Source organism: Schistocerca cancellata, chromosome 12, assembly GCF_023864275.1.
Source record: "Schistocerca cancellata isolate TAMUIC-IGC-003103 chromosome 12, iqSchCanc2.1, whole genome shotgun sequence".
In the NCBI taxonomy this organism is placed as follows: Eukaryota; Metazoa; Arthropoda; class Insecta; order Orthoptera; family Acrididae; genus Schistocerca; species Schistocerca cancellata.
In genome coordinates, this window is record NC_064637.1 from 58,985,736 (window position 1) to 58,998,050 (window position 12,315).

The window sequence follows — 12,315 nt, forward strand, 5'->3', positions numbered from 1 at the left end:
GTTGTTGACATCCGAACCGAAAGAATCAGAGAACTACTTTGCGGAGTCGGCTGTCTGGGATTGTGCACTGCCATCGAAGAAGCTCACTGCCTTCGTTAAGGGGGCCAGAACGTCAAACGGGCAGACTTGGAGCAACAGAGGCACCACAGGACATTTTAATTTCCACTGTCTATACTTTTACAAATAAGTTCATAAAACTTTGTCAGCATGCCCAGGAAGCATTCAGGATTCACACTCACAGCTGTGGAAGTTCAAAAAGATAGCAAAACAAATTTTTTTTACATGTGAAATTTCATCATTTTTGCACTTACCATTGGGTGCATTTGTTGCTATAGGTACACTTTTCTTCATGTTGTGTGCATAGTTCCGCGTAGTCAGCGCGTACACAACTTTCCCACTAGAGCGCACCCCGCTAAGCACAACAGCGCAGGCGCAGCGCTCGTCTGTCTCCGCACTACGAGATGGCGCTGTCTTAGAGATGGACCAAATTCTGCTTCCGCCGATACGCGTGTTAATGTGTAACGCAGCCAATGAGATTACTGCTAACGTAGAACCTTTTCTCCTTGCAGATGACACTCGTGCAGTGACAGCTGAATGCTCGAGGTATTATAACGAGTGTACAGACCTCCGGTTAGTCAGTCAGGATTAGTCTGTACGAGTCTGCATTTATCTGCACCTGTCTGTAACAGTCTACATTTGTCTGTACCAGTCTATAGTCAAGTTTCAGTCTGCGCCTAATAAGATTACTATATTCCTGTACAGAGCCATGAAGATAAATGAATAGACACTTTGTCAAGTATCAGAGATATGTGAGAATAAGATTAACGTACCAAGATCAAGGGCTTAAGATTGTCAATTGTAAATAGCATCCAGAATCAAGTTATAAAAGATTTATGCCTTTTATTATTTTAATAAATGTCTGCGAAAATTAATCAAGTTCTGTTTAAAGTTGGTCACCGTCAATCTGCTACTCTAAGCGTGCAAGTGGCATTTCTATCGTCTGACCTAACGGCAGAAGATAAACACGCCACGATAAGACCACGAGACATATTGCTGACACTCGCGTACTTCGTTAGAGCGACGACTCAAATAATCTGATGGTGTGTGTACCGAAGGTCTTACAGTACGCACAGCACACTTCAATAGTAAGCGAGATGCTTCAATGAATTTTGCACAGCATACAAACGATACTTACAGTTGCAGGAAACTCTAGAATTTTGCAAGTCTAACTTTGGATAATTAACTATAGAATTTGAGTTTTTCCTAAATGTGAACTTTAAAATTCATTTTTTTCAGTAAAAGAAATAAATTCTAGATTTCGATTACAAATCAACGGCCACTTGCAGCCATTGTGTGTAATTCCTTTGTGTCTTAACTGTCAAGTTGCTGTTTAGATCCTCGTATTAACAACTTATTTTTAGTTTTATTCGATGTCTGTATTTATTATAAAATGGAAATGTTACTCGACAAGTAACGAATCGTAATCTGCATTACTGTATAATGACAAGTTGTAGTTTAACGCCTATTTAATGCACCTCAGATAGGCGAAGTCGCCATCGTAATTGTTGGCATGCAAAGCAAAAGCCGTGACATAATTATACAACAGAGAAGAGAAGGACTACAACACATTTCAGAGACTCACCGTCCATAGACTGTTAGATCGGTTACTGCTGCTACAGTGGCAGGTTATCAAGATTTAAGTGAGTTTGAACGTGGTGTTATAGTCGGCGCACGAGCTATGGGACACAGCATCTCCGAGGTAACGATGAAGTGGGGGTTTTCCCGTACAACTACTTCACGAGTGCACCGTGCATATCTGAAACCCGGTAAAACATCGAATCTCCGACATCGCTGTCGCCAGAAAAAGATCCTACAAGAATGGGACCAACGATAATTGAAGAGAATCGTTTAACGTAACAGATTTCAATGCTGGGCCATCATCAAGTGTCAGCGTACGAAACATTCAACGAAACATCATCGATATGGGCTTTCGGAACCGAAGGCCCACTTGTGTGCCTTGAATGTCTGCACGACACAAAGCTTTACGCCTCGCCTGGGCCCGTCAACACAGACATTGGAGTGCTGATGACTGGAAACATGTTGCCAGGTCGGACGAGTCTCGTTTCAAATTGTATCGAACGGATGGACGTGTATGGGTATGGAGACAACCTCATGAATACATGGACCCCGCATGTCAGCAGGGGACTGTTAAAGCTGGTGGAGGCTGCGTAATGGTGTGGGGCGTGTGCAGTTGGAGTCATAGGTTGTATTAGAATCGGGATTTAAAGGAGCTTTGGAGGACTTACGGTCAAATAAGGCAGAAGGGATAGATAACATTCCATCAGAATTTCTAAAATCATTGGGGGAAGTGGCAACAAAACGACTATTTACGTTGGTGTGTAGAATATATGAGTCTGGCGACATACCATCTGACTTTCGGAAAAGCATCATCCACACAATTCCGAAGACGGCAAGAACTGACAAGTGCGAGAATTATCGCACAATCCGCTTAACAGCTCATGCATCGAAGCTGCTTACAAGAATAATATACAGAAGAATGGAAAAGAAAATTGAGAATGCGCTAGGTGACGATCAGTTTGGCTGTAGGAGAAGTGAACGGACGAGAGAGGCAATTCTGACGCTACGGCTAATAATGGTAGCAAGGCTAAAGAAAAATCAAGACACTTTCATAGGATTTGTCGACCTGGAAAAAGCGTTCGACAATATAAAATGGTGCAGGCTGTTGGAGATTCTGAAAAAAGTAGGGGTAAGCTATAGGGAGAGACGGGTTATATACAATATGTACAACAACCAAGAGGGAATAATAAGAGTGGACGATCAAGAACGAAGTGCTCGTATTAAGAAGGGTGTAAGACAAGGCTGTAGCCTTTCGCCCCTACTCTTCAATCTGTACATCGAGGAAGCAATGATGGAAAAAAAAAGAAAGGTTCAGGAGTGGAATTAAAATACAAGGTGAAAGGATATCAATGATACGATTCGCTGATGGCATTGCTATCCTGAGTGAAAGTGAAGAAGAATTAAATGATCTGCTGAACGGAATGAACAGTCTAATGAGTACACAGTATGGTTTGAGAGTAAATCGGAGAAAGACGAAGGTAATGAGAAGTAGTAGAAATGAGAACAGCGAGAAACTTAACATCAGGATTGATGGTCACCAAGTCAATGAAGTTAAGGAATTCTGCTACCCAGGCAGTAAAATAACCAATGACGGACGGAGCAAAGAGGACATCAAAAACAGACTCGCTATGGCATAAAAGGCATTTCTGGCCAAGAGAAGTGTACTAATATCAAATACCGGCCTTAATTTGAGGAAGAAATTTCTGAGGATGTACGTCTGGAGTACAGCATTGTATGGTAGTGAGACATGGACTGTGCGAAAACCGGAACAGAAGAGAATCGAAGCATTTGAGATGTGGTGCTATAGACGAATGTTGAAAATTAGGTGGACTGATAAGGTAAGCAATGAGGAGTTTCTACGCAGAATCGGAGAGGAAAGGAATATGTGGAAAACACTGATAAGGAGAAGGGACAAGATGATAGGACATCTGCTAAGACATGAGGGAATGACTTCCATGGTACTAGAGGGAGCTGTAGAGGGCAAAAACTGTAGAGGAAGACAGAGATTGGAATACGTCAAGCAAATAATTGAGGACGTAGGTTGCAAGTGCTACTCTGAGATGATTCGTATCCACAATGCATTCCGACGGACGTGGGCAATTCCAACAGGACAGTGCGGCACCCCACACGTCCAGAATTGCTACAGAGTGGCTCCAGGAACACTCTTCCGAGTTTAAACACTTCCGCTGCCCACCAAACTCCCAAGATATGAACGCTATTGAGTTTATCTTGGATGCCTTACAACGTGCTTTTCAGAAGAAACCTCCACCCCTAATCCTCTTATGGATTTATGGACAGCCCTGCGAGATTCATTTCCCTCCAACACTACTTCCGAAATTAATCGAGTCCATGCGACGTCATGTTTTTTTTTTTTTTTTTTTTTTTTTCCCTTCAGTGTATGATTCCGTACAACATCCATTAATGTTTCTGCATGTAGAGGACGGATATCTTTTTAATGTGAAATAAATTTAACCTGAAACAAACAAGAAAGTCACTTCCAAGGAGTTCTATGCTTACCGCGTAATGGTCAGAGACAATGAAATATCGATCGTGATGTCCTTAGGTTAGTTAGGTTTAAGTAGTTCTAAGTTCTAGGGGACTGATGACCTCAGATGTTAAGTCGCATTGTGCTCAGAGCCAACCAACAATTCCTGGTAGATATATATGCAAAAACAGAAGCGGAGCGCATGCCTTACGTAAGACTGAATAAGAAGAAACTATACACGCAACAAAAAATCCACATTCGAGATGCAGTCATAAATGAGGGAAATATTTTCGACATTGAAACAATGGCAATCTTACCCCATCATACATAGGAAGTGCGAGACACATGCACGAATACACCAGAGTTGCCATGAACTACATAAGAAAATATCTGTACCAGCTATTTCAAACGGTAATTTTGACAATTAAAAATGATATCTTCGACGATATCAACTTTAATATTCAAAAGAAATTGCCACGAAGAGAAAATATGGAAATCGATCGATATGATGGTAAACGTTGAAAATAGTGTGAATTTCTTATAGAATTTGTAAACTCTTTGTAAGTACCAGAAATGCCATTACACTGACTTCGATGTAAAATTGGATCTACGATGATTCTACTCAGAAATCTCAACGCACCAAAACTATGTAATGTAACGAGGATGAGCTTGAAGCAGCTTTTTGAATAACATCACTGAAGCTGACCTTACGACTAGAAAGTACAAAGGATGCACATGATTTATCCTCTGAATACCAGTGATCTCTTATGAGCTGCCATTCCAATTTAAAAATCTGCAATTTCCAAAAAAATTAGCCTGCAGACTTACAATTAACAAAGCGCTAGGACAAATTTTAAAATATTGCTGCACCAACCTCAAACACCCGTGCTTCTCTTATGGTCAACTGCGCACAGCTTACTCTCGAGTAGGAGATTGGGAAAATTTATACATATATACCCCAGATAACAAAATGAAAAATGTTGATCCTAAAGAAGTCGCGTAAATAGATAGAATACATTTTTAATAAAAATTTTTATGTATTACACTTAAACACGTATTGTAAATAATTAGTATACGTTTTAAATAATTTTTTTTACCTCTTATGCTTTATAGTTTATCCTATTATTCCAGCTACCACACAATATCATATCGAGCCCCTCGGCGAAGCCAGTACCTCAGCTAATTTCTCCATCAACTCTGTTCTTAGCCTGCCTCTGTGGCCGAGCGGCTCTAGGCGCTTCAGTACGGAACTGGGCTGCTGCTACGGTCGCAGGTTCGAATCCTGCCTAGTGCATGGATGTGTGTGATGTCCTTAGATCAGTTAGGTTTAAGTAGTTCCAAGTCTGTGGGAATGCTGACCTCAGACGTTCCGTAGTGCTTAGAGCCATTTGAACAATTTTTTCTGTTCTTAAAGTTTCGTCCACCAAGCACCCTGTTACGTATATTAGATCAGCATTTAACTCCACACGCAGAGGCAAAAGATAAACTTCTGTCAAGAGGTTGGTGCACAGTGCTACACACGGCACAATTTGTTGGGTGGAGTGGAGGGTTGGCTGTCAGGAGGTCCTAACCACCCAACATTCCAGCAGTAAATGTGTTGTGTACATAGTTCCGCGTAGTCAGCACATACACAACTTTCTCACTAGAGCGCGCCCCGATAAGCACAACAGCGCAGGCGCAGCGCTCGTCCATCTCCACACTACGAGATGGCGCTGCCTTAGAGACGGACCAAATTATGCTTCCGCCAATCCGCGTATTAATATGTAACGCAGCCAATGAGATTGCTGCTAACGTAGAACCTTTTCTTCTCGTGGATCACACTCGCGCAGTGATACCTGAACGCGTGAGATATTATAACAAGCGTACAGACCTCTGATTAGTCAGTCTGCATTTGTCTGCACCAGTCTCCACCAGTCTGCATTTGTCTGCACCAGTCTATAGTCAAGTTACTTAGCCATGAAGGTACATGTATAAACACTTTTTGCAGGTATCAGAGATATATGTGAGAATAAGATTAACGTACCAATCCCAAAGGAACTTCAGATTGTCAGTTGTAAATAGCATCCAGAACCAAGTTAAGTAATTTTTATGCTTGTTATTTTTCAATAAATGTGTGTGAAAATTAATCAAGTTATGTTTAAAGTTGGTCACCGTCAATCTGCTACTCTAAGCGTGCAAGTGGCATTTCTATCGTCTGACCTAACGGCAGAAGATAAACACGCCACGATAAGACCACGAGACATATTGCTGACACTCGCCTACGTCGTTAGAGCGACAAGTCAAATAATCTGATGGTGTGTGTACGGAAGGTCTTACAGTACACACACCACAAAATGTTAGTCGGTCAGTCGTTCAGCTGGTCAAAAAGCCTACACATGACCTATTCATCCGTTAGTCAGTCTGTCGCTTGCTGTGTTGTGTAGAGCCCTTAACCTGCAATGTCCCTGATTCATGGTGAGAGCTTTACTTACAGACTCTGCATTGGGTTAATTGTATATTAGACGAATTTTAGGTTTGCTAATATATGTTCGTGTAAGCAGTGCCCGTACATAGTTTTATTCACACCTCTGCCTGAGTGAGTGAGGATTAACATCTATTTAGTTTGAGTCATCCGCTTACTATCCGTTCCTTTTCATTTTACTTTCCCGCTCACTAAACAGTATTGCCATGATTCGAAAGCTTATGGACTACGTTTCTATTTTTTGTGAATCTGTTGCGTATGACACCCATGTGTTCCCTTAAAATGGTTCAAATGGCTCTAAGCGCTATGGGACTTAACATCTGAGGTCATCAGTCCCCTAGAACTTAGAATTACTTAAACAACCTAAGGACATCGCACACATCCATGCCCGAGGCAGGATTCGAACCTGCCACCGTAGCGGTCGCTCGGTTCCAGACTGTAGCGCCTAGAACCGCTCGGCCACCCCTGCCGGCTGTGTTCCCTTAGACAACACTTATAGGATGAATTTTATCCTAAAGTCATCTCTCAGTCTTACGATATTCCATGTTCTGTTACACAAGCGGTAGTCTATCCCCTGTTCTCGTTACTAGCTGGTGCGAGCTTACTGCAAATGGTCTGCCTCCAGTCGAATAAATAGTGCTATAGAGTGCTTTCAGCAGTATTTCCTTCTGTATACGAAGTTTTTCAGCCAAACAAGACAGTCTTGAGTTGCAGAGATCTTCAAGTGTTTCCGCCACGAACAAATCGAGATCTTGCATTGATTGGCGATTCGTGCTCCTTGTTGTTAGGTAGTGGGCAGTGCGAGGTGTAGAGACGCCTGCATTACACGCTTCTTCTCTACAGGAAGGGACGCATTTTCTCTTATGGGATGTTTCAGATTTTGGTTATGAGTTGATTTCCTTTAATATATGTTGATGACGTCCCCCAACCCCATTTACATGTTCCGCTCCACTATGAAAGTGTTCTTTCTACCTCATATTTCATTAACAGAATTCAGATTGCGTTCTTGTTAAATCATGGGTCGAATATTATACAGGGTGGCGCAGTTAAAAGTAAGCCCTCTCCTTTCTCGCTTTGAGTGAGAATGCAATTTCGGATTCTGAAATGAACAGCTACAACAATGGACAGTTTTATGCAATAATCGACCATCAAAACTTCACTTTATTTCAACAGTGAAGTTGGACGTGTCTCTTTGAGGTACGCAAAATGACTTTCTCGATAGAAGAAAGAATTGAAATTGTGGAACGGTACATGAAAACAAGTTGGGTTGAAGGAAACTCGGGAAATTTTTGGAGTCCAGTATCCGCATAGAAGACTACCAGCAAAGAGAGCAATAAAGAGTCTGTACATAAACTGGCTCACCTAAAGACCCGTGCAAAATGTGAAATGACAAAGAATTCGTCCAGTTCGCACACCATACGTTATTGCAGACATTCGCCGAAGAATTATTCAGAGCCCAAAATAAACGTAAATTCGTGCAGCAGGAACACGTAAGTAGGGGGAGCTGAAAGCGGATATTGAAAAGTATCAATCTGAAGTTTGTAAGTAGGCTGTTTAGGTTCTTATATTGGTAACGCCGCCGCCACGTAGCGCTCTCTGTATGAAAATCACTGGCTGTGCTGTGTGCAGTCTGTGGCTAGTTAGCATTGTTGTCTGCCATTGTAGTGTTGGGCAGCTGGATGTTAACAGCACGTAGCGTTGCGCAGTTGGAGGTGAGCCGCCAGCAGAGGTGGATGTGGGGAGAGAGATGGCGGAGTTTTGAAAGTTTGTAAAAATGGTTGGCATGAACTGCTATATATATTATGACTATTAAGGTAAATACATTGTTTGTTCTATATTAAAATCTTTTATTTGGTAACTATCCCTATCAGTAGTTAGTGCCTTCCGTAGTTTGAATCTTTTATTTAGCTGGCAGTAGTGGCGCTCGCTGTATTGCAGTAGTTCGAGTAACGGAGATTTTTGGTGAGGTAAGTGATTTGTGAAAGGTATAGATTAATGTTAGTCAGGGCCATTCTTTTGTAGGGATTTTTGAAAGTCAGATTGCGTTGCGCTAAAAGTATTGTGTGTCAGTTTAAGCACAGTCTTGTATAAATGTTCAAAGGGGACGTTTCAAGTTGTATCGTGTGACGGTTGTGCAGAAATTATGGCAGGATAACAGTGAGGAACTTGAAGATTAGTGCACGTGGCTTTTCAACAACATCAACGATGGTTCGTTAGACCCTTTTCATTACATCACGAGTGATGAAGCATGGTGGTGTGTCTCCAGTCATATGAATTCAGAGAACCGAGGTGTCTGGCCAGCAGACAACCCGGACACTGTGTGTCAGCAGCCAGGCCGTGGTGGAAGTAGCCGGGGCGGGGTTTGGTGTGGTGTAACAGGAACGTGCGTTATTGGACCGATACTTTTTGACATTACTCTCCACACGGTTGCATATATCGAAATTTTTGCTCGTATTATGTGCTCAACTCACTGAATACGAAGGACAATACTGCTTCTTCCAGCAAAGTGGGACAACATGCCACACGTCTAAGGTATCCCTGGAACGAGTCCATCATGTCTCCACTGAGGAACCAACTGTCAGCAAACATCTATGGCCACCAAGTTGGCCAGATCTAAAAACACGTGATTTTTTTCCTGTGGCACACTTGAAGAGCAAGGTGTATGAAACAAATCCAGACACAACACAGGAACTGAAAGACATCAGTCGTGAAGTTGCCGCCATCGACGACCGAACTCTACGCCAGGTGTATCTGAACATGCATATGCGTGCACAGCTGTGTATGGATTTTGCAGTGGTCACATTCAACATCTTGTATAAATGAAAGTTTCATTGCATTTTTCAATGTAAATAAATGGTAATACCATTTTAGTTGTTGTTTTGTGGAATTTCACTGCATTTACTTTATACCTGCTGTGGCTATTTTTATCTGCGCCACCCTGTACAAAGGCTAACTTTTCAGGACGTTAATACAGGAGTCGTAACTGCTATGGACTGTTAGGTGTAATTATAAAAGATGGCAGTGCTTTCAAACTGGAAACAAGGAGCCAGCGAATGGTGTACCACTGACCTGTCAGGCCGATGGCGACCTCGAAGGGCGTCGCGGCGTCGACGTCTGCATTGGTGAGGCCATTCACTTGGCCACCCTTCTTCTGCCCGCTCTCCGTATCCTGCCCTGCAACAGAAGAACCAAACATCTGCAGTGTAAGCTAAGTATGTAAATGAACATGGGGTTTGTCTCGAATGGAAAACAGCCCACAGTTGCACTAATTATGTTTATTCTAAGCCTTGACCATGGTTTCTCCTATAATAATATAGCCTCCTTCAGAAGTCATAAGCGTTTAAAAATGAAAAACGTCTTAGCCCAGCGGCTGCGTCAAAATCAATAAAATAAAATAACTTCAACAGATTTAATCCTGTTTCGATCATAGCTACATATGTAGTTTTACTTATTTTTTAAAAAAATATTTAAATTTTGAGATTACTATTGGGACCTTCAGCCGACAAATAATTTGAATTTCTGGTCAATAAGGCCTTCAGCCGTGAATGCAATTTGTCTAAAGAATTTTTAATTAGATATTGTCTCTTAATAGTAAATATTGATGGCTGTGTTTCTTAAAAAAGTATTTTAGTATCCCTTGGAGAAGTTGAACTGTTCTTAAGAAGTTGCTATTCAGGCCTTCAGCTGTCAATTTTTTTTTCTTATTACTATTGGGGCCTTCAGCCGACAAATTATTTTAATTTCTGGTCAATAAGGCCTTCAGCCGTGATTGCAATTTGCCTTAAGAAGTATCTCTTGGAGAAGTTTAATTGTTCTTAAGAATTTGCTATTCAGGTATTCAGCTGTCAAATTATTTTTGAGTTACTACTATGGGGGCCTTCAGCTGACAAATACTTCGAATTTCTGCTTAATAAGGCCTTCAGCTGTTAGTGCAACATGCTTAAGAATTTTTTATTAGACATTGTGTTTTTAGGAGTCAAATTTGATAATTGTTCCTTATCGTCAACCTTATTTGCAATTGGTTCCAAATAAAGTGTACGTGAAACTTCCTGGCAGATTAAAACTGTGTGCCAGACCAAGACTCGAACTCGGGACCTTTGCCTTTCGCGGGCAAGTGGTCTACCATCTGAGCTACCGAAGCACGACTCACGCCCGGTCCTCACAGCTATACTTCTGTCAGTACCCTTTCTTTTAGGAGTGCTAGTTCTACAAGGTTCACAGGACAGCTTCTGTAAAGTTTGGAAGGTAGGAGACGAGATACTTCGGTAGCTCAGATGGTAGAGCACTTGCCCGGGAAAGGCAAAGGTCCCGAGTTCGAGTCTCGGGCAGGCACACAGTTTTAATCTGCCAGCAAGTTTCATATCGGCGCACACTCCGCTGCAGAGTGAAAATCCCTTTCTGGAAAGTGTACGTGATTAAAAAAAAAAACTGAACAACCAACAGTAATTGACTGAGGCCCCGCCCACACCGGATCCTGCCTTTCCCTAAGTACCATGTTTCACCTTCTTGGACGTTTAGTCTACATGTATACAGAGTGCACCAACTAAAAATTGTACCGCAAATATTGCAGAAATGTAAAGCTATTGATGTGCGGTTTTCAAAGAATGGATTAGTACTCGGGGGCTCGTGTTTGTAGCTTATCAGCAGATTATAATAATAGTTAGGAATTGTAATTTTTGAGCAAACATAGACTTCTTTAAATGGAATAAATTCTGTTGCCATTAACGAACTAGAAGTAGCGTAAACTAGAATGTCAGTGTATTTGTTAAAGGATTCTAGTGCGAGTCATTAACGAGATATCGTATTTTGCAAAGTTACAACACCGACACTCCTGAGATGCATGTGATACCACACACTAAATACAAGTACATACACTAGTTACATGGATTCTGACCAGTAATGAGGCAACTGACCATCACAGGTTGCGTTCAAAATGTCCACTGGCAGCGGCAATGCACGCTTCCAGTCTGGTACGGAACGACTGCTGCACACGTGCGAGAATTTCAGCAGAGATGTCCGAGCAGGCTGCAGCAATACGTCAATTGTTTTTTAGCTTTCGTCACGGAGAAAAGTCTGCAGCCGTCAAATGATGGGAATGGGCTGGCTAACGTACAAGTCCTCAGCGTCCAATCCTATGATTTGGAAACAATTTGCGGAGACGTGCTGTAGTATTTTGTGTAGCTACTGTGGTCTGGACTGCTATCATGTTTGTACCACAGGTTCCTCCTGGTCTACAGAGGAACGTCTTATAGCATCAGTGAAATATTGAAAGGTCTCTGTTGGATTCCTTTCATGTTTAATTTCTTAAATCTGTTGTCATTTACGGCATAAATTCCTTTTCTAAATTTACTGTGGCGTTTCTGACTATCTGGGACGAGACTGAGTAGTGGAACGTGTTACTTTTACACATAAACAAGAACGATCTATCACACTACTACACTTTAAAACACAGTTTATATGTAATTCATGTCACACAGTCTCATACGGAACCTACATCCGCTTTCTTTTATACACTGTGTATGATAAGATACTGTCATCCCCCTTCCCTTCTGTGTGAGAGGATGAATGAGCAAATGTATTTGTAGTTGCATGCTTGAGGGTAGCAGACAACCCTGTCTGCTAGAGAACAGTAGGACCAACGTCGGAACAGGTAGCTACGCTTTCTAAAAGCAAAGAGGTTTCTATCCTTAGTATGGTTCTGTCCGTCCGTTGTCATGTTGGTATAGGAAGC

At 41.8% G+C, this 12,315-nt stretch overlaps 1 protein-coding gene across 1 annotated transcript in view; it reads right to left on the minus strand.

The window, feature by feature from the left end:
* Positions 1-12,315, minus strand: part of LOC126109455 (synaptic vesicle glycoprotein 2B-like) — a 161,462-nt gene that overhangs the window by 131,599 nt on the left and 17,548 nt on the right. Inside the window, exon 2 of the mRNA XM_049914484.1 lies at positions 9,654-9,758. Within this exon, the coding sequence (XP_049770441.1) occupies positions 9,654-9,758 (105 nt within the window). The remainder of the gene's footprint in view (positions 1-9,653; positions 9,759-12,315) is intronic.